Source organism: Pimephales promelas, chromosome 16 (assembly GCF_988280905.1).
Source record: "Pimephales promelas chromosome 16, fPimPro1.hap1.1, whole genome shotgun sequence".
NCBI lineage: Eukaryota > Metazoa > Chordata > Actinopteri > Cypriniformes > Leuciscidae > Pimephales > Pimephales promelas.
Window position 1 is genome coordinate 21102346 of NC_142784.1, and position 27783 is coordinate 21130128.

Sequence of the window (27783 nt, forward strand, 5' to 3'; positions counted from 1 at the left end):
AAACGGGAAACGCGTCATCGCTATCGCACTTTCGCGGGTTTGGTGTGAGTTGGCGCGAGGATACAGGAAAGTGTTGCGGACCAGAGACGCTTGTGATCTTTTGTCAATACAACATTAATCTTTCGTTCGCTATATTTTTGTGAAAACATGACTGTTATACTGTCAGAAGGGGCAATTGAGGTAAGAATAAGACCGCAGCATTATTTCAACCGTTGCAGACCAAAACATGCTAAGTTAGTTAACGTTACTTAGCCAGCAAGACTTTCTTCGGTTTCGGACTGTGACAGTGAGTGAGATAAAATAAAAAAAATTAACATTGCCTTCTGTTTATTCTGCTCACCCTTTTCGATAATGACACGTGTGAACTGTAAAAAGGTTAAAATCCAGGATGAAACGTGTCGATGCAATGCAGAGACGCAAGTGTTTTTATATAACGTTAACGTTAAACTGCTCAATGCAATTGCAGCAGCGGATACTGAACAGAACATATAAAAACAGTCTCTGTCATTGTAGATGGAAAATACTTAATCATGTGGTCTGTGAATGTGTGTGGAATAAGTCCGATATCTGAATTCACTGATATTGTTGACATGATTTATGATCTGAGTGTAACAGTGTTTTGTATTGTGTACTTTCCCCCCAGTCCCTGACTAAAGGGGTGGAAGTCAGCAACCCTGTTCTTCAATGTGTGGTAAGTTAACTGTCAATTCATTGCACACTGTTTACAAGTTATTAAAGTTATTTTGTTACATCACCTTATATTCTAGGTATCCAAGTTTTAGACAATGACAAAAGACCAATATTGTAAACAATGACAATTATCAGATTCTGTGATTTCCGAGGGGAATAAAATGTTAATGTATACATTTAAGTAAATTAATGCATGAAATAATGTATTTTTATAAGGTATAATTTTTTAACACAAGTTAATGCATGTAACAATGAGCAATATATTAATAACACCATTTATTAACCGTTGTTAATTTTATTTAATACAAATGTTCGTGTTCAGTGCATTAAACATCTTTAAGATTAAAAGTTGTGTCTGTTAACATTTGTTAAATAAATATTGAGATAAACATGAACTAAGATTAATAAATGCTGTAGATTTTTTTTTTTAATTTTAGTTCATGTTAACAAGTTAAACCTTAAGTCTAGCCTTTTTTTTATTAGTATTTTTAGTAATTTAATGTTTTTATTAGCTTCTGAAAGTTTGGTTTCTTTAATACTCCAGACCATTTATTTCCATTCTAGTTATCTTTACTATTAGACTGTTAAATGTTGAATATTCTCTCCAGAACATCCGCAAGATTGATGGGGGAAATGGCCTGTCCCGTTTCCGTCTCATGATGAGTGATGGGCTGCACACTATGTCCTGTAAGTTTGATCAATTTTCAGATGCCTTTGTGTGTTTCATTTGGTGTCTGTCCTTAAAATACATTGTCATTTTTCATGTGCAGCAGTAGGATGTTGTTTTAAAACATCTGTTTGCTTTTTGATCATCAGCACCAAAGCCATATATTTCTCTAGTACTTTTGTTGCACATTTAAATGTCCATGTTCAGTGCTTATGTGTTGGAAAGTTGAATGGTCTATTTGAGATAATTTGGATAAGCAGTGTGACTATAAAAGTGCGAGTAAGTGATATTTGTTAAAAGTAGTCTTTTGCTCATGTCATTAGGATGTAAACCCCAGGTTTTCTAAAACATGCAAATATGAGAAAGGCTGTCCTAAACCATGTATTTTTTTAATATTTGTCCCCTGCATGCAGCATTCATGCTCTCCACACAGCTCAATCCCATGGCTGAGCAAAACCAGTTGGCCTCTAACTGTGTGTGTATGCTGAAAAGGAGCGTCACTAATGTTCTCAAGGATGGACGGTAAGGATTCGTCTCCAGGTCTTTATCAGATACATTTCTTACAGTAGTTATTATTAGCAAATGTCCCTGTGGCTCTGCTTTGTTTATCCTACTATTTAAATGTTTGGGGGCAGTTAGATTTGTTTTATGTTTTTGTAAGAAGTCTCTTATGCTCACCAATGCAGCATTTATTTGATCAAAAATACAGTAAAACAATATTATAAATATACTAATAAATGTTTACTATTTTAAAATATTTAAAAATGTAATTTATTCCTGATGGCAAAGCTGAATTTTCAGCATCATTACTCCTGTCTCCTGTCACATGATCCTTCAGAAATCATTCTAATATGATGATTAAGCTGCTCAAGAAACATTTCTTACTGTCAGTGTTGAAAACCGTTGTGCTGCATAATATTTTGTGGAAAACTGTATGCTTATTTTCAGGATATTTTAAAGAATAATAAGAAACAGTGTTGATGTGAAATGGAAATCTTTATGAATAACATTATGAATACCTGTGGGAAGTTTAATGCATTCTTGTGGAATAAGTGTTAATTTCTATAAAATTTTTTTACTAACCTCAAACATTTGAACTGTAGTATATTTTCATTAATGAATATTATTGAGCTTTTGTGTTTGTTCTACACAGACGTGTGGTGGTTATACTGGACATGGAAGTACTCAAGCCTGCCGACCAGATGCCAGGAAAAATTGGAGACCCAACTCCTTATGTAGAAGGTGAGATTACATTTGACCCATGTCAAATTTAATGGAAACTTCTTCTTCTTCTTTTTTTTTTGCTCATATAAAGCAGACATCCTGGAGTCTCCCGCAAATTGATAGTGGCTCCCTTATGCTTGCAAATTATGTAGAATATCCTAATAATCGAGTGAGGTGGTTTCAACCTGGTATTAAAGGACAAGTTCGGTATTTTACACTTAAAGCCCTGTTTCAAGATCGTTTCTGATGAAATAGAACGGTTAAGATTTAAATTTGGACACATGCTACTGTCCCGAGAATTTTCGGTTTCAACCACAGAAATGTGTTTGTCCTTTTATTCTGTGTTTTCAGTAATCTGATCACAGGTGGTCAGTCAAGAGGCATTACCTTTTACACCTGGTATGCATTTCATTTGCATCTCCTATGACTAGGGCTATACCGGTTAACTTGACAACTGCCCCACCAATAGAGTGCCAATTTTTATTTATTTATTTATTTTTTAAATGTTCTTTTACTTTGTGAAATTAAATGTTACATCACACTAGGGATGTCAATGATTAATCGACGATCGATTAATTGTCGATAATACATTTAATCGATAAAATGTATCTCATTGATTAAGCAGTGCGTGCGTGCTGCTCAACCACGAAACATGTAAGTGAGCGCGCCCGTGTGGTGAAGTGTTGAGTCCCACTGAATGACACACTGGAATGATACACACTGGAGTTGTTTGGGACTATTTTACACCTTCGTCAACTTCGACTAAGTTTTTGTTTTGTTTTATTTGTTTGCAGCCTTTTGTTTTGTGCAAATGTAAGTTGTAATAGTTTATTTTGGTGTTCGCCTATCTATATCTGATTTATCTCATATTGGATGCATTTGGTTAAGAATTGACATGATCTTTAGCGTGCACAGCTCAAACGACAATGCACGACTAATAATGACTATTGGGACTGTCATATTACACAAGATTATACAGAGAACAATATTGTTCACAATATTGAACAATATTGAGTCCCACTGAATGACACACTGGAATGACACTGAATGAAATTAAACTAATTCATTCTGTGGGATTTGAGTCACTGACAGAAGTGCTAAAATAAGTAAGTTTGTAATGAAATTGATGTTTGAGACTCTATTTTAATACATTTAATTTTGCTCTGTATATATCTCCCTGAAATGTTTGCAGGGTGGGATGTCTAATAAACAGTTTCATTTGAGCATTGATGCATGTCACCTTGTCTAGAGGGATTTAATTTGATCAAATGTTTAATGTTAATATTCTTGTCATGTTTTTTTTGTAGGTCAGTCAAGGGCACAACAGAGTACAGCTCCAGCTCCAGCTCCATCTGTACGTCCATTGCAGCCTCAGAATGGAAGTGAAGGTAAAGAAATGAACACGCACATATATATTTTATTTATTTAGTGTAGCTATTTCTTTAAAATCCCTCAAATGTTTACATTACCATACAGTGCTACTGAGCTGTAATGTATTAGCTGACTGACCATATGGTTAATAAAGTATTTTTGTTGAAGGTTGACAAATTTTAAAGATACACATAGGTGTACAAAGTGCAGTGTTACAACTGATCTATATAGAATGACTGGATAGCTCATGACGTCATAAACAGTGAAGCCACGGTGCTGCCATATTGGTATTCCCTAGTGAGTCATTTCTTTCACTTTAATACAAGTTACAACACGAAAAAATATGTTTGAACACCATACGGTATATTAAAAGTTACAGTATAACTTACCAAAATCTGTTTCATGTCTCATTTAATTCTTCAATCTGTGTTACTTTCAACCATGGAAAGATGTCAATAAAAAAGAGATACAATGTCACTTGGTGTTGCATTTACCGCAGGAAAGTTGTCCAATGTTCAGTTTGTTGGTTAGCTATTAAAAAGCTCTGTAGAGGAGCTTATTTACTGTTTAATATGTTTTTTAAAAATATGTATATTTGTTTTAAAATTGTCATTAAGACAAGTGTTTATATAACATTTTGGTGCTTATTTGTGTATGATTATTAAATCTGAAAATGAAAAAATGATTAAAGCAGTGAGCAGAATATAAAGGTTCTGTTGTTAATTTTGACCTCTTAGTAATGAGTAATGAGGTAAGTAATGTATCAAGTGTGAGGGTTCCCTGTGTAGTTTACACTTTCATTAGTATTCTACAGCATCCTCCTTAAAAAAAAATCAAACTGTCAGTATCCGCTGAAAAATGTAGCATAATTGCATCTCTAGTAGAAAGTCTTTATTTCATTCCCTTTAATATTCATATACCCATTTTTTTATTTAAGCATTTGAAGGCTTCTTAATTTCATGTATTTTTGGCACAGTTTAATCTTCTTGGTGAGAGTTTAAAATTCAGTGAGGATTTTCAAGCTGTGTTAAACAGCCGTTTTAATTCACTCTTAAAAGATTGTCACCGAAGATTGTTTTAAAGGTGTTTTCACGACAACATGTCAAATGCAAAGTTGCAGTCTATTTTATTTTGATTATCTTGTGACTCTGTTTTAGTGTTTTGTGGTGATCTGTTGTTTTCTCTTCTACTCTCATTAGGTTCAATGAACAGACCTCCAGCTCAGAGCTTCGGGAAAAAGCCCATGGCTGCCCCCAACACCCCCGGAGGCAGCTCTAAAGTTGTGCCTATTGCAGGCCTGAATCCATACCAGTCAAAGTCAGTCTAAATTTCACATCCACACTCCTGAACTTCCCTCTTTTCTATCCAATTGACCTTTGCATATAACATTGTGTTGTGCATAGATCATAAGAGTGTGTTTTGTTTAGGTGGACTGTCAGAGCTCGGGTCACCAACAAGAGTGCTATCCGCACATGGAGTAACTCCAGGGGAGAAGGGAAGCTTTTCTCCATGGAGCTAGTGGATGAAAGCGTAAGCATTTATCAGCAGATCAGAAAGTTGTAAGAGTATTCTTTTGCAATGACATCTCGCTTTGTTTACTATAGGGGGAGATCAGAGCAACTGGGTTTAATAACGAGGTGGATAAATTCTACTCGCTCATCGAGCAGGGAAAAGTAAGGCCTACTTCTTAATTGTTAGCCCCACATTATCAAACAATGTGGGGCTAAGCAATGTAAGGATGCAACAGCTGTTGATCACATGACCTGATTTTTTTTTTTCTCTCTTGTTGTCGTCAGGTCTACTTCATCTCCAAAGGCACCCTGAAGATCGCTAACAAACAGTTCTCTTCACTTAAGAATGACTATGAGATGACTCTCAATGGAGAGACAAGCATCATCCCTTGTGAGGACAGCCAGGATGTCCCCATGCTACAGTGCGAGTTTATTTCCATTGCTGACCTGGAGTCCCGGGAGAAAGACACCATTGTAGGTGAGCATCGCCCCCTGCTCTGTGCGATTGGCTTCATCAATAACCAGCATTTTAATAATTAACTGCTGTGGAGACAGTAGCATGGCTCTGCGTAACAAATGTGTTGAGGACCAGGAGGCTGTGGTAATTATAACGTTGATGATGAACACAATATTAATAATGCTTATGACAGTAATGGCCTGTAGCGCAGATTGACTTTGTGTCCCTGTCGGGGTCTAGCAGAACCAGAGGAAAAAGATGCTGTCACTGGTAGACTGAGGAGTCAATAAGTATGCCTCTAATTATGGTAATAGCAGTCGGAGCATGTCTGTGTGCGGCAGGCATATTTCTTATCTGAGATTTGAGAAAGGTGCTGGCAGTGATTTGTGAAACGCTCCTAATGGCAGCTAAATGATTCATAACGGCGTCTGATGTGAGAGGATTAAGATGGCGCGCTGCAATGGAGCGTTGACGGGTGTTGTGGAATTACATTTTGGATGAGTGTTGGAATTTGTGGGAGTAGGAGTGTTGTTAACTTGTGTGGTGCATGTGTTTACAGATGTGATCGGAGTATGTAAAAACACAGAAGATGTGACGCGCATCGTGACCAAGACCAGTCGTGAGGTTTCCAAAAGAAACATCCAATTGATGGACATGTCCGGCAGAGTCATCCAGCTCACCATGTGGGGCAATGATGTATGTAATTAATTCATCTTAATAATTTTACTTTATTATTCAGTGCATTATAGTACAGTAAAATGTCAAATATTCTCAATATAAATTAGGTAAATGAAAAAAAATGTCATTACCTTTTTTCCATTACCTTTTATATTTAGTTTTTTGGACCATAAAGTTTCATATGACTGTCAGAATACTGTCAACTCAAAAGTGTACAAATTTTTAAAAGCTAGACTAATTACCAAGTGCTACCATATGTTTTTACATGGATGACCGATTGCATTGCCTAAATGATGTAAACTACTGCACAAAAGTTTGGGGTTGTTTTTGAAAGAAATCTCTTGTTCACCAAAGCTGCATTTAATCAAAAACAGTAATAAAAAAATAAATAAATAAATAATACTGTGAAATATGAGCACAGTTTAACCGTTTTCAATTTTAAATGTAATTTATTAAATTAAATTGCTAAATTTTCAGCAGTTTTCAGTGTCACATGATCCTGTAGAAATCATATGCTGATTTGGTGCCCAAACAAAAGTTTCTTTTTTATTATCAATGCTGAAAACGGTTGTGTTGCTTTATATTTATATATATATATATATATATATATATAATATATATATATATATGTGTGTGTGTGTGTGTGTAATATATATATGTGTGTGTGTGTAATATATATATATATATATATATATATATATATATATATATATATAATATACATTTGTTTAATATATATATATGTTCTTTGAGTAGGAAGTTCAAAACATCAGCATTTATTTCAAGTAAAAAATATTTTGTAACAGCTGTCTTTACTGAAACTATTGATCAATTCAATTAATCAATTTCTTTTTAAAAAGTATTGGCCACAGACATTTGAACAGTAGTGTAACGGTAACTGACTGGAATCCTCATGCAAACAGTGATAGCCAGCCTTAAACACTGTGATCTTGTACCAGATGAGGTTCTCGATCATTGGGAGAAAAACTTCTTCCTTCTATGACATTTGCCAGATTTCAGCTTCTATTTCGCATTTCAGCTGTTCTCGTCTCATCAGGATTTGCCATGAAAGACCAAATGCATAAAATTACAATTAAATGGCAAATCCTTATGGATCTTTTTCTGCACTGTTGCTAGCAAGTAAAAGATGTTTACAACGTAGAAGGAATGTATGCACTTTTAGTGCTTAACTATTTGCCTTTTCTTTCCTCGCTTTCCAGGCAGAGACATTTGATGGTAGTGGGCAGCCAATCTTGGCCATTAAGGGGGCAAGATTATCTGACTTTGGTGGGCGTTCTCTCTCGACTCTCTACAGCAGCACAGTCATGATCAACCCCGATATTCCTGAGGCATACAAACTGCGGGGCTGGTGAGTGGTTTTTTTTTTTTTTTTTAATATACCTCCTCTGTTTCTCTCAAATCATACAACCCAGAATATACGCTGCATCTGTTGTTAAGTGTTTGTCCTAGATGAAACAGATGCGTTCTGATGCTCCCCTGTTTTTATTTCTCCACTTGTGAGAATTGGGACGAGCAGAGAGCAGACACTAAAATGCACACTCCAGAACTCAGAGAGGGTGAGCATGCTCATGCCTTTGATATCAAGATTAACTCTATCAGTGGCACTCTGCTGGGCTTTGCATTCAGGCTGATGTAGGAATGCAAATTATTGCTAATCCCCTGCCAAGATGTTCAATTTCCTTGGTGAACTCGTGTGACTCGGGTCCTTTGAGAACAGGAATGTTTATTTCTGCTCTGGGGATGTGAAACAAGGAAGATGGGGAAACGGAGGCGCTGAATGCGTTGTTGAGAGATGATGTTATAAATACGTGCATACAAGGAAGTCGCAATGAGTATATGATGGCTTCCTGTGTTTTTTGAGCACAGGGGCTGTCCTAATTGTAGATTCTTCTTATTGGCTGTTGAAGGAATTAAAAACTTTTATGACTCAATAACTCTTGTTTTCTTCTGCTTTATCATGCCAATTTAGGTTTGTTTTGGGGCTGCCAAATTTATAATTAATAAATTGTGTCCTAAAATATTTTAAATGGACCTGTTACAGTTATTACATAATCACCAGATTGTGATGATTTGAGTAAGCCACAATCATTGAGCACTTTCAGTGGAAACATAAATTGTCATCTAATTGTTGAAATCCATGGAGTAATCTGCTTTTCCCTTTGAAGTAGTTTTATGTGAATCCAGCAAATGAACTGGGATCATCTCTGTTTTTACAGCTCCACTTTTAAATCTAAACAAGGTAGAAGTGTAATGTTTTAACTAGGTAGTTAATTTTAACTGTTTGTATAATAATTTATTTCCTATAAAATAGGAATTTAATGTTGTTTTAATTCTTTAGGCACCAGAGTTTTTTTTTTTTTTCCAAAAACGTTCAATTTTGACATCTTCATTTGAAAAGTTTATATCTTAAAAGTGATAAAAGATAGAGACTTTCTGTAAATTAGAGAAATATTAAGGAAGACCCAAAGTTTATGCAGGATTACATTTTCCCATCTAATTTGCATATCATGACATCCTATGTGGCAATCTTGGATTATAGAATCTTCATTAAAAGTCACGTGTAAATGATAAAATGCAGCACTTCTTTCCCCACAAAAATGTCCCTCACCTTCTTTATGCTATATTGTATCTGAATACTCATGTATATTGTTAGTAGTAAACAAACTGTGTAAATCATTACCAATGAATGATAGAAAGAAACTGAATCCATGTAGTGGTTTGCCTTTTGAAGTAGAGATTTTCCATTTACTACATACAGTAAGCACTCTGATTCCATGTATGGGGCTCATATATATTATTCATGACACACAAAAACAAGTAGACAAGACCTGTTTAGTTCAAAAGCTCACTCGCCACGGCAAGGCACAGATCATGAGAGATGATATGAGCAGCGCTGCCAGATTTTCTTCGCGCACCAAGTGCGCACATCATTGTCATTGCGACTCCCCATCCTGCCTCCACGTTGCCTCACTAAACAAAATTTTAAATGGAACACTTTTGTTTTTTCCCTCCATTTTTTATGAGCTGAACTCAAAGATCTTGAAGCACTTTGTTATACTACCGGTCACAATTGTGACCAGTAACAAATTTACTAGTCTTACGAGCAAAATACATATACAGGAGTATACTTCAGCTTCATGCACTTCAGCTCTGTTTGATCTAAAATCTGTAACAGAGAATTCTGTATCTATGCTGAATTTAAATGCCTCTTAATAGATTACCCAGCACTATGTAGTATTGTCACGTGATGAAGATTGGCCCACCATTAGTAAACTGGTTCTGAGCTAGCGCTGCACTGTCTATTATTGGTCCAAGCTGATAAACGATCTGCGCAGCTCAAGGGAGTAGCATGGTTTCGTTCTGCTTTCGTTTTTTTTTTTTTGCGGTTTCTCATATGCAACAGAAATGGCAGCTTTTATCAGTTGGGCAGCATAGTGGTGGCACCAGTGCGACCTAAACTAATCTGAACTAAATTTAGGTCGTAAAAGGTCATAAATAGTGACCATTTGGTTGCAGTCTGGAGTCCTGGTATGCTACCTATGAAGTATTACTCTGCCTCGAACCTCACTTAACCCTGTTTTTTTTTTTTTATAGGGCCACACTGACTAATTACTTCTCACCTGTTTACGATCCATACTTGCCACCTAACAGCCCACCTGGCTAAAGCAGTCCATGAGTGTCTCTCTTCATTCTCCCTGCAGGTTTCAATCAATTTCTCTCCATGTGCTCCATTTGTTTACCTACCAGTAACACAGACCCCCAGCCTTGAAGGGAAATAACATGAAAGTGGTGCATAAGAGGGGTTGCAGAATTGAAATTCTGTTTATTTATCTTCCACTTTTTTGGACATTTTGACAAGTGATTAAAACCTGTTTCGCCAGCCTCTAGTCTACTATTTTGAGAGGGTAATTATTTTTGGGGCTTCATTTACATAATGAGTGTAGTGGAATGTGACTGAACACAGGGTGAGGTAGATCAGCTTTCCTTACAGTTTTGGAGTGTCAGCTCAAAGTGTCTGATTTCTCTGCATGGCATTGTGTAGGCCTTGGACTGCGTATTTCCTTGCATTGTTTTAAGGACTAAAAAAGCTCTTTGTCAGCGTTTCAGAACTTAAATTTTGCTGATCCAGTCGTAGGTAATAGATGCGCAGATGGGCTATTATTTCATCCGCAACTGCGTCACAAAACTCATCCGTCAACCATCCATCCGCACCAACGTTTTTGACTAATTTTCAAAACCTTACCCTCCCGCCATCCTCTGATTGGGTGTGTTGTTGACAGTTGCGTGACTTGGAAGCTCTCAGAATATCAGCAGTCAATTCCTTCTCCGATCCGCACGCAGGGACAAAAATAAATGAATTTCCTAAATTAAATGCACTTCGGCAACTTGCATTTTGGCACATAATTTCAACATGCTGCTGTTGTTTGGGTCGCCGTTTGTAAAGTGGCTCATGCTGGAAATAACAGCAACGTTTTGTCACATTTAGCTTCAAACAATGTTTAAAAAAAAAATTTTCTTAATTTTTTTTTTCACTTTTTAGCATATTTACAAAAATATTTGTCAGCTTTGAGATAGTTAAATCTAAATATTAAATGTTACACCTAAATGTTAAATCTAAATGTTTTGGGTGAAACTTTAATTTGCATATTATTTAAATAGTTTTAACCTATTTTAAACTATTTAGCCTACTACTAATAAATGCATATTTCACTTTTAGTTTTTTAGCAAATAGAAAGCTTGATTAAAATTACAAATAATTTACATTGTAGGCTAAACATTACTACGCACTGTCATGTCAGGGTGACAACTATAGGACAAGCCTGTTCTGAAGACTCCCGTTAATTTTGAATGCACAGGAAGAGAGCAGAGAATGCGTCTTTTTCCAGGTACAGTGCAATTCATTTTATTCCATCAACAGGCCTAACAATCATATAATAAATTAGAGCCTCGATATTGCATAACGAAAATTTGACTATTTCAAAATGTGCTTTTTTTTTTTTTTTGGATGTAGGGATGTAGGTATAGTTAGATAACAATTTTATTATTGAACAATGTGTACATATATTTTTCATATGATTGGTTCAACCGAACGCCCCCCGCCCGAATTTAGTAAAAATATTTTTTACTGTCGTGTCATCTGCCCGATCCGCAGTTTATCCGTGGAGTCCGCGGCTGTAACAGCCAACCGCGCATCTCTAGTAGGCAAGTTCAACCACTTTGTCTCTAGGCTCACATCTGTCCTCTTCTCACTTGGAAAGCCAGTGATAATGAGCTTTCAAATCATGGGCCATTGCACAGTGCACGGCCTCTTGGCCATATTTCTGAAGGTCCAGCGGGCAACCGTGGAATCAATAGATGTCCTTCAATTAGCAGAGCTGCAGTAAGTGGTGTTTTGAACCTGGAGGTGTTGAGGGCCTGCAGTACAAGGACTCATTCAGCCACTTGACACACTGTGTCAGTTCTCTACTTCGCAGACCTCTCGAAGTTGTAACTTAAGCTGCAGCTGTTGTAGTGGTCCATTTGACTGCTACCAGTGGTTAAAATAATGTGCTAAGAAAATACTGTTGTTGTTTTTAAGTTAAGGTCACATCTGTTAATGTTCAGCTTATAGACCTTATGCACCAGAGAAAGAAGGGCGCCGTCATCTTTAGAATGTTGTCTTTGAACTTCCATTTTTGCGGTCGCTCTGTATATCTCTATGGCATTGCTGTCCAGGAGTAATACACTTTGGAAGTGGATTTACTTAATGTAAAGTTAAAGAAAGTTATCATGAGGATTGTAATGTTTAAAGCAGATATCTTAACAAATGTCAGTAGACTGGGAAGATTTTAAAACATGTGAAGAGTTCAGATGCAACAGCCTCTAAGTGCCATTTGAAATTCTCTTCTAGAATGATAATTTTTATCAAGCTTGTATATTTAAGTTCAGTAATTTCATTTAAATGGCAATGAAGATTACCTATGAATTGTCATTTAAGTGAAATTACTGAACTTATATATACAAGCTTGATAAAAATGATTATTCTAGAAGAAAATTTCAAATGGCACTTAGAGGCTTTTGCATCTGAACTCTTCATGTATTGTTCATTCATAAATAGGCAAGATCACTGTGAAAATACAGACTGGAAGACAATAGGGTCTATATGATCCAAATTCTTTTTGTTTTATACACATTCCCAGTCTTATTGTGCATGGTAGTCCAAAGGAAAGTTTGTCTAATAGTTTGCTTTGAATTTTTTTATTTCCTGTGACTGAGCTTCACCAAATACATTTGTTTTTTATCCCCTTCCCTCCAACCATCTGTCACACATCCTGTTTTTTTTCTTCTCTTATCTCCTGTTTTACTTGAAAATGCATTACATAAATTATGTGAAATGTGTTACTAACTCTTTCATTTTGACTCTAAATGACTTGTCCATCTTTCATCTGTTAAGCTGTAGGCCCAATGGGATTTACCCTTGAAGTCTGGTCCTCATGGAGTTGAACATGTTGGGGCACTCAGATGTTGCCTGCCATTTAAAGTCAATCCAATTAATCACATTGATTGAGGATCCTTCGTTCTCACGCTCTAGAGCTCAGTGTAGTGTCGTTGCTGTGCTGCTTTACTGTCAGAATTTCTGCCATTGTGTCATTTGACACTCAAGACAATGCGTTTCATTTCTTCAAAACTTATAGTGCAGGAATTGATGGAATATGTAGTTAAATGTGATTTTAATTTAATGTTAAAAATCCATTAATGATCCAATGTCTGTTGAGACGCATGGTTTTGTTTACACACATGTGTTAATATGGTTTTAAGTAAATAAATGTCAGTTTTGGGTAACGCTCTTTTGGACACTCCCAGATAAAGACATTTTAAATTTGCGCTTTCCAAGCCTGGGAAAGTCATTACAATTAGTCATTTCTATAGTAAATATATATATAATTTCTTTTTTATGCTCCGCTCTAAATTGTTTAATTAGCAAACAATTGCTCTTTGTCAGACAATATTTGACCTATGAAGTTCTGTGAATTCTTCTGTCTTAATATTGCACCTGGACACCCAGTCAAATGGGGAAAACCCATGTTGGTCACAACTGCTTGCATCGGTTGGTTTTAGCCTAGCAGTCAGTTTACACATTTGGTCAAAGCTTCCATAAGCATATAAACTAACCCTAATGCTGCTAGGTAATGGATATCTCAGCATTATGATGCAAGCATTCTTTTGTCCAATAGATGGCGTCAGAGATTAGAAACATTCTCAATCTGCTGCTCTTGCAGAGTGGACTTCACACTCCACCATCGGTCATGCCTCCCATCACTCTCGACCTGTTCATTATCATTCTTTCTCGTTCACTGATGCACTCTTACTCATAGGTTGCCAATTACTCTGACTGGCTCATTTTCGACAGTCTTCACAGAGGCAGTGAAACCTCTCCTGCATCCTCCGTACCTGTCAGAGCCTTCAAACCAGCATGCGGAATAAAGCAACACACACCCAGGAGTCTGTCTGTGCTTGCACCTGCCCTACCTACATTAGATATCTCAATCAAACTCATTGTGAGATATTAAGCGATGGTCACGACTCTCAGTGATTCCGTTTTGTTTAATGGGATTTTGGGTGGTGTCCGCTTGGCTCACTTGTCATGACCAAAGTTCTTCCTGGGGAACGCTATTGTACTGTACAATAAGCTTTAAGAGAACGTTGGCTGCCGTGCTGTTTCCAGGTCAAAGGAATTGTTAACCCAAAAATGAAAACGTTATCATTTACTCACCCTCATGTTGTTCCAACCCAGTGTTTTCTTCTGTGAAACACAAAAGGACATCTTGGGCAGAATGTTTTTTCCATACAGTTAAAGAGGATTTATTCTGCAAAGCTCCACGACAGCAGTCCATATGTCTGGTGTTTTTTTTTTTTTTTTTTTTTTTTTTTTAACTGGTATCTTATTTAAAAATCTAAAACGTCGCTAAGGTTCAGGTTTGTCTCCATTGAAGGAAAACAAAATTGTCTCGTGCAGGTGTGTCATGCCCTTTCCGACCGAGGGGGCACATGCCCCCTTCAGATTTTTGAGCCTCATGGATTTGAATGCAGCTTCCAAAAGATGAATAATACTAATTTTATAATACTGATAATTAACCCTTTGAAGCACACAATCGCACTGCTGTGCTTCACATTATCTATTGCTAAGTTCAAATCTGCATTCACGCTTTGGCTGAGCTGTGGCGGACACACTCAAGTCTCATTATATATCACAACTGTTCAGTGTTTTCAACCATGTAATGTTTACTTTTTTTAGTTTTTGACATTTAAATACAGACAACTAGCAAAAAGCATGAATAGTTTGTAAAATATTCACTGATATCCAATATACACATTGGAAACTTTACTGTAAACTTAATATTGTAGGTAGTACTCAAATTTTGTTGTAGATAATTCATGCAAAACCATAATTTACCTTGCAGTGTCGGTGCTTATGTTTTAAATTTGTTTGTTTCTATAACCTAAAAAATACATGTAAGACTGAATCGATGCAGGATTTATAGTCATAAATAGGAATAGCGACAGTAAATGCATCAATAGTCCTAATGTATATTCTCGCTTTGATAATTCAAAATATAATCAGATATTATTTAAATGAAATCTAAAGTTAAGTTTTATTCTAAAGAATAACCCTTTTTTTTATTTGGGTTTTTCCCCCATATGAGTGTTATCCCCTCCAAAATACCATGTGCATGATGCCCCTGGTCCCTTTTATGACATTCATTTTATATTTTTAGTTTTTAATCACTACGTTAATTATCTACTTCTTTAAGGTGAAGGATCTAGTTATACCAATACCTTATTAATGGCAGACCCTGATAGATTCATGCATATTATTTATCTTTGCTTCTTACTATTCTAGTCACAAGTGTTTTATGTCCTTTGACATGTGACACTCCGTTCAGTGCTCAATCTCGCTGCTTTCTTCTTGTTGTCTGCTCGGCTCAATTCAGACATGCTGCACTGAGCGCCAGCCTGTCACTCCACTGCTCTAAAGCACATGCCATTTCCAATTTGCTCCTCTGGTGTGAATTCTGCCTTCCTCGATGGCACTGCCCGTCATCCATACATTCGAGCTCAGTCAGCCAATTACCACACGCCATCAGGTCTTGTCTATGTGAAGCGTTTGTTTTATTCTGCTGAATTGTTTATTTTTATGAATCACAATTACTTTTTCACCATAGTATCGACTATTCACACTGTATGAATATACTTGACAACAGGCCTGACTTTTCTGATTATCTGCAATTCCTCGAATCGTGCTGGAAATGGTGGGGACAAAAGACAATATTTTTAATCAAAAGTGGAGTGATCCTTTTTTGAAACGCACGACTAGCGCTATATTCAAGGGAATTATTTGGGGAATTTCGCAAGTGTGGCAATATAACAAAGGAGCTGAAAGCATAGGTGAGAGACTGTGCTTTAAAATTAAGCCCATTTTTCAGTTGGAAAAAATACACAGCCCATTTGTCTAGGGCCACACGCTTGTCTTTTAATGTGGATATTTTCAATTAGTCGTGCATCCCAGAACAAGCCCTGAACCCTTGTATTTACCGATCCACCCGTCCTACCCCTCTGGTACCCAGTCCTCCGGTTTCTAGATTATAATGCTATATCGATTCCTCAGACACACGGCTTCATCCTGAGAGAGCTTTGTTTTTTTTGTTTTTTTTTACTCTCTTTTCCTACCCAGCCACTCTGTAGCGTCAGTGAAAATGGGTTTCTGATTTCACCATTCCAGCCCTGACCCCATGTCCCTGAACCATTCCTACACTTGATTCGTTTCACAAGTAGCCTCCAGCACCTCTGCATCCACCGCTGCTGTTGTTTGCTTGTGTCTCCGTAGCTAGTCAATGCTTTTTTCAGTCTCTGTAGATCTAGTTAGGATATCTGCTACTTATCTGCCTGAACAGATGAGGTATTGCCTTGTATGTAGAGACGAACAGATGCCTGACTGATTTATTTTTCTGATGATTGACAGCATTAAAAGCTATTTTTATTTTTAAACAGGTATGATAAGGAAGGACATGCTTTGGATGGACAGTCGATGACTGAATTGAGAGGACCTGGTGGTGGAAACACAAACTGGAAGACCCTGGCAGAAGTCAAGAATGAGCACTTAGGCCATGGAGACAAAGTAAGTTGCCCTAATATTTAGTTGACTCTCAAAGACATTTAATTTGTTGTCTGTGTAGAGACTACATTAGAATACATTTCCAAAAAATTACTTCATTACTTTTTTTATTTGTTTATCTACACAACTTTGATTATACATTTTATTTATTTAAAATGTATATTTAATTATATTTAATATTTTTTAATAATTTTAAAGCGGCTCCTTCTGAAATCAACACATGGTTGCACACATTTATACATAACCAATTCTTACTATAAAATGTATTACAGGTCATTATGTAGCACATGACAAACTTGTATACCTGCACTACTGGTCAGAAGTTTGGAATTATTAAGATCTTTTTATGTTAAAGGACAATTCCTGCTCAAAATGAACCTAGGGGTTAATAACACATGGGTACCGAGTCGACCGTTCTCTGGGATGTGTTTTCATGATAATGGAATGTACCCAGTTTTAGCTCGAACCACAGATTAGCTTTTAACGCTAGTATATAGGGCAAGTATATAGAGTGTAAGCCTAGTTCACACTACATGATTTTAAAATGTTGGGCTGAACTGTGCAGTTCACACTACATGACTTGCTCTCAGTGAAATCATGAGTGTTCAAGTTGTTTAGCTGTTCACACCACACAACACAACGTGATTGATCCACAACAGGAGGTAACTCACTACACGAGTTAACAACGCACTACATAGAGATACAACCACGATCGGATGATAAGAGCATATCATTTGTGACTCAATGAGAGCTGTTTCAGTACTATAGTACGGTCTAAATCCTGAAAATAATCAAATAAATAACGAGTTGACAACAACACGATTCTATCTGGTCTAGAAACCATGTTTTGTAACGAAAAACCACGCAATAAAACGAACCAGAAATGACGCGAAACTACAGAGAAGAACACAACACGCGAATATGGACGTCAGACAGAAACTAGTGCTGCACACTGTTTGCTCGACGATCTGCTCTGAGAAAAAAAATGCAAAAAAGAAAAAGATTTACCTGGTGTCCTCAACCCATGCGTTGCTATGATTGGCTGTACTCATGACATCACTGAGATTGAGTCGCGCGACTGCTCGAGATATCTAGCATGCTAGATATTTTTCTGAGCTCGGTGACCTGTCTGCGAGCTGTCTGCGAGCTGTCTTTGATGCGTTGTTGGCTCTTTCACACTAACGGATTGGCGAGCGTTAATCGTCCGCGATTTGCACGCGATAACACCCTGACTTGTCGGCGACTCAACGATTTGCAAATCGGGCTTAAATCGGGCTTAAAATCACGTAGTGTGAACTAGGCTTAAGTAAAAATAAAAATGACTAGTTAATATCTCTAACAAGGCTCAAAATAGCCACACAGTAATATAATGAGGGTCCCTACATAAAACAAAGCATTGAGAACTCTGTAAGTGTACAGTTTAATAAGATATTTTATAAAGACAGTCCACTTCGTGTATACAGGCAGGAACCATCTTTGGAAAACAGTCTTGACCAGTTGTACCACAAACATTATAATGGGAAGTTATAAGACATTTTATTTTTGGATAAACTATTCATTTTGTAATTAACATTTCCTCTCTTAAAAAATGGCTGGGTGCCTGGGTATAAACATTTTACGATTCGATTTCGATTCTTAATTCAATTCTGATTTTGATTCGATGAGTACATATCAGTTACAGTAGTGCTGGGTGGTATACCGGTTCATACCGATAACTGGTGTATATTTTTGTTATGATATTAATTTTTAATATACCGCCATACCGATGTATTTAATTTGCAGCGCCATGCGACAGTTTCAGATAGACCCTTTACAATGTTGCACTTCTAAGCAGCGACTGCAAGGCGAGGCTGAGGGTATATTTTTCTGGTCTTGATTTGAGGAATTCCTCTAAATGTCTTGTAGAGCACCACCTTAATTGTCTGTTCATCTGATTAGTTGGTAATCAGTCAGTCCTGTGTGGTGCATGTTCTGAAACAAGACACAGGGATGCAGTCATTTAGTTACACTGTTACTTTTTTCTTTCCTCATTAATCACACATTCTAATGCCCTTCCCATCTTCCCAAGGTGTGTGCTTAAGCATTACTCACATTCAGCGCTGGAGATAAAAAATGGAGATTAGCAGGACTCCATTTACTGAGCCTAATAATTAAGAGATTATACTAGATAAGCTGCATAATAAGTCTGACCTTGTCTGCTGCCTATTTTAATATTTTTCTGGCATGTATGTGGGAGTGCGGTTGTCATAATACCAACATTGTGGATGAAATCAGTAACAGAAATTTCACAGTTGTAAATGACAATTTGAATATCGCAGCAAAATAATTTTAGTGTAGAAATAATTTAACTTATTTTTCTAAATTAAATGATTACACAAATTAATATTTATTTAGTTTCATTTACCTAACTTGGTCTTGTTTGGTTGGAAAGAGTTTATTATTGTAATGTTAAGTTAATATCTATGACTTTTTTTAAGAGACGGCGATTGCCATATTGTTTTGTTTTCAAGGATCTATTTCTTTTATACCCGAGTTAAACATAACAGGCTGTTTTTTTAGTTATGTCTAATGGGAGATCATTATCTGTTTGAGTGGAAATAATAAAGAGGGAATGTCCAGAAAAGGAGAAATTTCTATTTTATATAGAGAGAGGGCACATCAATGATAAGGGGAGGGGGGTGTCATACACACAATGAAGTCTCAATCAGATGAGAGGGTGAAAAATGGGAGTACGGTGTTCTCATCATTGTAAATTTCTTATGTATGCTTTCTGTACTGTGAAAAAGTATTTGATATAGCACAGCAGTGTTTCCATTATCATTGTTTTAGGGGGGCGGGGGATGGGTGACAATCTGTATATTACTGTATAACACTGAATTTGTAATTTTTTTGAGGAATAAATAGAAAGCAGTTCAGTACACTTGAAAACAAAACAGTAACACAATGTAGACTAGTGTGTGTGAATATTAAAACATAAAGACTATTTAAATATGAATCCTGCATGTTCTGTGTGAATGAATGGTGCAGCCGTCATGCAGTTTAATTTACCCCACACACACACTGAAGCAGGTGTGATGCTTGCGCTGTTTTTTTGGCTAAATGAAGACACAAATGCATGAACTTCCTCTCAAGGCTCTAGATCCACTCTAAAAGTCACTTCGTGATGATTTACCCGCTTCATTTGTGAAAAACTATCATGACTTAGACACTCAAACTCTCAAAAGGTCTTCATGACAACCCGTCAAAATAAAAATTCGGTTTAACTTGACAGAAATGTTTTACTGTTGTTCAATTGAATATAGATATGTTCCAATGTAATAATACACTAACACTAATACAAATAAATTGTAAAATGTTTTAACAATACTTAATTTAAAGAATTATCCATTTTAATTATAAAAGTAAAGCTCATTGTGCAGCACGTTATTTGACAAAAAAAGGTTATGTAATTTCATATGATTAAAATTTAGGATAAATGATCAAATTTGTCTTCATTTTATTACCAGAAAAAACACAACACAGAATTGGTGTGAAATTTTCAATTTCAATTAATTGGACATGCTTTTTGATTGCTAAAAAACAACATGCCTGTTCCGCACCACTAGCAGGTTCACCCCCTCCCCCCTTATTAAAATCCTTGGAGAAACACTACACAGAGATACTGGATGTTTTTTTTGTTTTTTGTTTTTAAGTCTATACTTGCTTAAATACCTGGCTGTGATAGACCACAGCCTGTCACATTAGAGGTGCTTTAACCTCATAAGTTTCTTCTCTGAGATGCTCATGTTTTCACCCTGATCCAATACTTTTTGCTCTGTTGGGACATAAGGCCAGGTCGCTAAAAGCTCACAGCCAGTTCTTTGTTATTAACTACATTCCTCCAAAAAAGTTTGTCCTAGTATTCTGTCCCATGCTGCCATGATGGAACTCCTTGTCAAAGTTTTTTGAAAAGAATTTAATTGATTTCCAGGCCTGAAGAAGTCATGGTTATTTCGTATTCATTTTTTAAATATTTCATATCAGCAAGGAATTGCACTGAGAAATATTTATGAATATATTATCCTTTTCATTCTTATCCAGTATCAACTAAAATCATAAAAAATCATGGAAATAAAATGTTTAAAAGGTATGGATATCACATTGGGAATTTAAAGCTGCAGTCCACAACTTTTGTCGCTCTAGCGGTAAATAAACAGAACTGCGTGCATCTTTTGGAAAAACAATTATAGCCAGAGTTGCCTCTCTGTTTATATCTATGACGAGTCATGCAGGTACTGAGCTTCTCCGCTGTGATACTACCGAACCAGTCTAAAATAGTCTGAATTTAAACACTTGATAAGTGTACCATAGTGACTCAGGATAAGACAAAAACGAGGTTTGGAGAATGTATTCATGATGTATTTGCTTATTTAAATTTTGTACATTTTGAACACATAAAAGTTATGGACTGCAGCTTTTAAACAGGTTCTTATTGAAAATTGTGTCGTTTTAATATATATACTTTGCTCTGACCTTACAAACAGCAACTCTATCTTGAATAAAATGTTAAATTGTCTGCCACATTGACAGAAAACTAGAAGTAATGTTCTTCTCTGCACCCTCTGCGAAGACCCATTCACCTACCAAACAAATGTGACAATAATTACATAGGAATTTACTGGATTAATTATTGTATTTTAGAGATGCACAAATGTTTAGAGGTTTTTTTTTTTACTTTAGTTTACAAAGATATTTCACTTATTGAATTTCAAGCCCATTTTTCTCTATGCTTTCTGCCTTTGTCGTTCACATTTCCTTGGAGGCTTTTTATTTATTTGAAGTGACATGGAGTATCAATTCTAGCCCTTCGAGATGTTAATTGGGGTTAAATTCTCAAAGCGAAACAACTGGGTGGTCAGCTTTAAACCTGTTAGAAGAGAAATCAATTACCTTAGTAACACGTTTTTGCCATTTGTTGTTGCTTTTGTATCCCATTTCCTTAGAAAATATGGGGTTAAGACTCTGCCAGAGGCTCTGTATAGATTATGGTCTAAAGAGAGATGATAAATCCACTGCAAGCTTAATTCTCAGTCCGCCGCAGAAAGGCAGTGTGCCCATTTTTTTGCATTTCATTAAAGAGTCAACATCGCTGCAGAAAAATGAATCAAGACCTGGGTTTCTGAGCAGTGTTTTTAAGCTCATTCTTAGTCATTGCAGGGTTTTTTAAAATCTTAATTCTCTCATCAGCACTGTTGTCAGCAGGGTAAACATGGGTGCTGTGTGTGTAGGAAAATTGATTTAATGTGTTTCTCCAGAGCCTTGTGCAGAGTCGTGCTGAGGTCCAGCCACAGACCCCTTTTTCACCTTGTAATCTAGGGTTGATACGATACGCGATATTCTGCTCACGATACGACATATTTCACGATATTCAGTCATGGATAAGATTCGATATAATTCAGTACACTTACATCAGTTTCTGAAAGATTTAAAGAGGACAGAGTGGCTTTGGTGACATCTTGTGAGTGTTCCATTTACTTGGATGGAATTAATTGAGCTGAAAACTAAAAACATCAATTACACAATATATGTCTCTGACTGGACACAGTCTCTACAGCTTGCAAATGCTGGACAAAATGAATCAAAGATTTGTTGAAAATTAGTTCCATTTATTGAAACAGTGCGAACTGTACTCGTTACCCGTGTGTTTAGGACCAAATGTTGGTTTGTAGTTGTTGATAAACCTAATTCCCATTCCCATTGATTTTTTTTTCGTACTATGATTAAATGTTAAACAATTAAAAATTGTCTCATTCAAAAATCTTATGCATTTATTCTTTTAGATAATAGTTTATTTGGCTCATCTAATAGTTGTCACAACAAAAACATGGTGTGCCTCTAATGCCTGGTTCAGATTACATGATTTTAGCCCGATTTTGGCACGATCCGTTTGACGTAGGGTGTCGTGGGGATTCTTAAATGACACCGGGCGTCAGGACGCAAGATTTCGATCGTATCATCTTGTATAGTGTGTCATAGTGGGCGACAACCTATGTCGCGTCTGTGATGCTTCACGACAAAAAGACTAGCATGTTTAATTTTTTTAACGGTCGTCCACGACGGTTCCGTCACATGTATGAGGTTGACCAATAGGAGCACAGAAGCTTTTCCGTACACAACTTTCAAGAATGGCGAAACGAAAGAGAGACGATGGTGCTAACATTAAAAGTAAAAATATATAAGAAAACAATATTTTACCTCAAGTTCACTTTAGAGGATTGACAGACCATACTGTCCTCTTCGAGCAATCCAGGAACGTGTCCATTGTCGGGTTTTCTTTCTTTTTTTTTTACTTTTTTTTTTTTTTACTTTTTTCTGAACACAGGACAGCCAATACAACACTCACCGCTTCATCCATTGTTTGTTTACGGAAGTCACTCACTTCTAGTTTCGCCTTCTCGATGAAACATAAAGGCAAGGCGTTAAAGACGACATGCGATGACTGGTCAGGAAACAAAGTGTAGTCCGACATGTGTCTTGTCCATGACCGCAAGATTTTAGGAGTCAAAATCGCGTAATCTGACACAGTGACTATCGTAACTGACAAAAAAAATTGTGTGATCTGAACCAGGCATAAGGCATCATTGGAACACCAAAGTGTACCGTATTCAGTAAAAGTGCCAACTGCACAAAATAATTCCTAGTATTGCCGTCTCCATTTTAATCTCCAGCCCCAGTGGCTTTGAACTTCCTGTACTCCTATTGTCTCTTCTGCATACATTTAGCGCAGAGCCTTTGACCTCCCCTCCAGGTGCCTCTATGGTTTCTCTTTTCTTTCTGCCTCCAGTGCTGTTCAGAAGCCCTTTTTATGTTTATGCATTATTCTCTGCTTTGCATATCCCACTTTTAAAAGTCAATATATCATTGTAACTATAGGGTTTTTATATGCCTTTCTACTTGGCCCATTTTGCAACTAGGTGGCTTTTTTTTATCTCTATATATCATGTTATGCAAGTCCTGCATATATCACTAAAACTTAAGGTTTTATACATTACCAGTCAAATGTTTAGACACACCCTCTCTGTCTTTACTATTCGTTATGTGCAAAATAGTAATAAATTGCTACTGTGTTTAATAAATTGGCTATAAACATTAGTACTGTAATAGTCTTTTTATGCTTCTGAAAAAAAAAATCCTATCAACTTAAATTATGATGTCTTCTTGTCTTTTCCCAGGCTGATTATTTCTCTTGCATCGCCACCATAGTCTACATCCGAAAAGAGAACTGCTTGTATCAGGCCTGTCCCAGTAAAGACTGCAACAAGAAGGTGGTGGACCAGCAGAATGGCATGTACCGCTGTGAGAAATGTGACAAAGAGTTCCCAGACTTCAAATACCGCCTCATGCTCTCGGTAAGGGATTTGCCCTTGGCTTTTTTGCCCCTTCTGAAATAATACATTGAGCTCCTCCAGTCTGTATTCTCTGGTTGTCCTGTAAAATAAATATCTCTGCCATCCTCTTTATGCTCTCTGAAAATAGTCATTTCTAAAATTAATGGTAGCAGAGTTTGTTGCCGTTTTCTAGATCTAGATGCATCGCTCATTTGAGGCTACTTTTTCTGTTTTGCTGTTAATCAGCTCAGTGTTTTGTTAATTGCTCTTTTTGTATTTAAAGTGGCATCTTGAATTCCGAGACAGGGCAGGAATGGGGAAATAAATAAATCCTTACTGCTGGTCTGCACTAGAGGCTCTGATGTTAAGGGCCTGTGTCACTATACTGATTTTTTGTTGTTGGATGCGACCTCTAATGAGTTAGGTGTGAATTCATTATTTTGTGCTTTTTATTAATTGCCCCCTCATTCTCTGTCAGGCCAACGTCGCTGATTTTGGAGACAACCAATGGGTGACTTGCTTTCAGGACACTGCTGAGATCCTTCTGGGCCAAAACTCAAGTTATCTCGGCCAACTCAAGGACTCTGTGAGTTTCTTCTTCCTGCTTTTTTTTTATTACCTGGTGAAGAGCAGCACATTGTGTATCAATTTGGAGTTCTTTTTCTGGTGCGGGAGACCAATCACTGGGAGGTTGATTCAATCTCTCATGGAGTGCTCTTATATTAGACAAAAATTGTTCTTTTAAAATGTTTTCTTTATAAGCCTCTTGTAATATTGTCTTGCCTTGCTTTTACAGAACGAAGCTGCATTTGACGAGGTCTTTCAGCATGCAAACTTCAATACTTTTGTCTTCCGGAACCGAGTGAAGCTGGAGACCTACAATGTAAGTTTAACTGATAAAAACATTTCAGGGGTCTTCAGCATGTGGTCTATATAGGTACAGCTGGGTGTTGGCCAATTACAGTTTTCTTTTCTTCAGTTTTTTAATTACGTGTTTCGCCATGTTTTTTGCTCCTTTCATGTGATTGAGATTTATGGAAATTGACACAGCATCTCTGCCACCCCGTCCATCACAGCGTTGCTGATGAAAATTGCTCTGTGCCTTGTTCTTTATCCGCATGACGTGCTACACGAGATCGGTGTAAGAACTCCATTGACAGATTAGCTGTGAATATTAAGGATGTTTGTGTCGTTTCTGTGAACCTGAAGCGAAAACCCCCCACCTACTTAATTTGCCTTCCTCAAACACACCTGGTCACAAACCCCAATGCAAATCCAATCCAATCTCAGGGCTATTTTCTTTTCCATCACCTTTATTTTCCTTCTGATAATCTGAGTTGATGTTCGTGTTACTTCTCAAATTTCAAATCAATTGAAATTTAATTTTAACATTCCATATTAGCTACATATAATGTATAGCCTTAAATTGGCTAGCTTATTTCTTTAATTGAGTTGGACATATAGCGGAGCTGCAGTCGGTCTTTGTGTAATGCGATTTATTATTCTGCAGGGAAATTAGTATGCGCCTGAAATGCTGTATCAGTATCCAAATTTCCAGCCATCACATTGAAAAATTGCATGTTCAGGTAATAAAATCACAATACAAGGCCAAAGTCAGCACTTGTGAAGGTCACCTTTAACTTGGGTGAATAATAAAATATGGATTTTATCCGATTTAAGGATTTTCTCCAGATACAGACATGAGTTTGTTTGGAGTATTAAAAACCTGGTTTGTGATGAGTAAAAATTATTAATCGATATGAATTTGGCCTCGACGATAAAACGATAAAGATAATTATCACAATATAATTTTTTCTCGAAAAATTGAAGAGTTCGATAAATGTTCGATAATGTTTATGCTCCAAAAGTGGAACGAAAGCGGAACCATTTATCCTCCTCTGCTCACAAAGCACAGCGCGAGCTCAGTAGAACAGATGCTTTTACTCGGATCGGTCTCGGTTACGAGATCCAGTGAGAAGCGCTTGAATTCAGCAAAGAACACAAATGTCTGTGATTTAAACCAGATTAAAGGCAGATGAAACAGCGCTGACAAACAGGAGACACTCTGCGCAGTGAAAATCAAAAGGCTTTTCCCTCTATAAATTCTCATAATTTACCACGAATTTACTGTAACGTTAGCCTAGTAAAATTAACTTTTATTTAATAATGTATTTAGGCTACTTTTTCATACAAATACCATAGAAACCATAAAGTTACATTATGCCATGATAGTGAGGTGCTACAGGCTATGCCTAGTTTTATCTCTGGTTATGATCTAAATGCATGATAAGGGATGACCAATGGTTAATTTTAATAAAACTCAAACAGTCAGAATATTACTTCTGGCATTCTGGCAACGTGAGCTTCATGCTTTAGCTATTTTGCTTATTGTTCAAATAAATTACAAAAAGTTTATATCAGTAGTCTCATATTCACAATCGGGATCGGGACTCTCTATTTGCAGATCAATATTAGAGTTGCACAATATATCGGCCACCATATATGTTATTGGCCCGATAAGAGAATTTGGCCTACATATTAAAGCTGATAAATAATGGATTATTTCTTTCAGCTGAGACACTTGAGATGCACACTGTTCCACATGATGGTTTTAAATTGCTTGAAATATTATTGAAATTACTGCAAAAAAAAAAAAAAACAGTTCAGTGCAACATGCAGCGCAAGTCTGTCATATGAGAACATTATAGTTGTGTGTTTGCGATGTGGTTTTTAATAGTGACTTTTTTTGTAATCAGGCTCAAAAATAATGAAAAAATTTGAATTTAGATTTATCGGCCAATATATCGTTTTTTGGCTTCATAAAGAATTATGTGTTGCCGGTATTAGCCAAAATTTTAATATCGGTGCCTACTCAATATTCAAGGACTCGGATCGGATTGAGGGCACAAAATCTCGATCAGGACAATCCCTACTTACAGCTACTCTTGGATGGGATTGAGTTGTAGAAGTTGGGGACATGGATTGTAATCCCTTTTGTTTTGTCTTCATAGGATGAATCTCGCATCAAAGTGACAGTGGTGGATGCCAAGCCTGTAGACCACCGAGAATACAGCAAACGGCTGATCATCAACATAAGGAAGATGGCTGCACAGTAGAAGAACTGCCATAGTTACATAGAACAAATCCCACTGCCATTGTGTTTTCCCCACGTTTATTACAGTATATTTTTTTCTTTTCTGTTGCTGTTTTTCCCCATTTTGTTTTTCTGCCATTCAATTTCACAAAAAAACTTTAAAAAAAAAAAATGCTGCAGGACCAGATTAGCTTGTGCAGTTGTCCACCAGAATTGACTGATTGAAAAGGCCCTGAAGTTTAAATGCTGATGCGGTTTGTGATGGAGGCGGAACTGTTGGAGACAAATGGAAATAGAAATGCACTTGGAGTTTGGAGAATCGTAAATCGTGTACATTCAGAGGTCAGCTGCTGTGATATCTTGGGTTGGCTAGAGGAAAGTACAACCCCTGTTTTTGTGTAAGCATGCCTGGACCAAACCTGCAGAACGTTGATAAGCCTGTTTATACTTGTGTGCTTGCATTGCACACTGTATTTATATAGAGATGCACTGTATGTCTCTGCTAATTCTGTTGTACAAGTAATAAAGCTGTTTGTGTTCTCAAGTCTAA

The 27783-nt window shown here is 36.7% G+C and overlaps 1 protein-coding gene across 1 annotated transcript; it reads left to right on the plus strand.

Annotated features, from left to right (window-relative positions):
* Window positions 1–16: 16 nt before the first annotated feature.
* Window positions 17–27783, plus strand: rpa1 (replication protein A1). The gene is made up of 17 exons (XM_039670667.2): window positions 17–180; window positions 644–691; window positions 1299–1377; window positions 1771–1879; window positions 2511–2599; window positions 3889–3969; window positions 5152–5269; window positions 5380–5482; window positions 5557–5625; window positions 5749–5941; window positions 6480–6616; window positions 7819–7967; window positions 16649–16775; window positions 23984–24160; window positions 24618–24725; window positions 24936–25022; window positions 27151–27783. Exons 1-17 carry the CDS (start codon window positions 148–150, stop codon window positions 27253–27255), a joined length of 1812 nt encoding a protein of 603 aa, XP_039526601.1. The 5' UTR covers window positions 17–147; the 3' UTR covers window positions 27256–27783.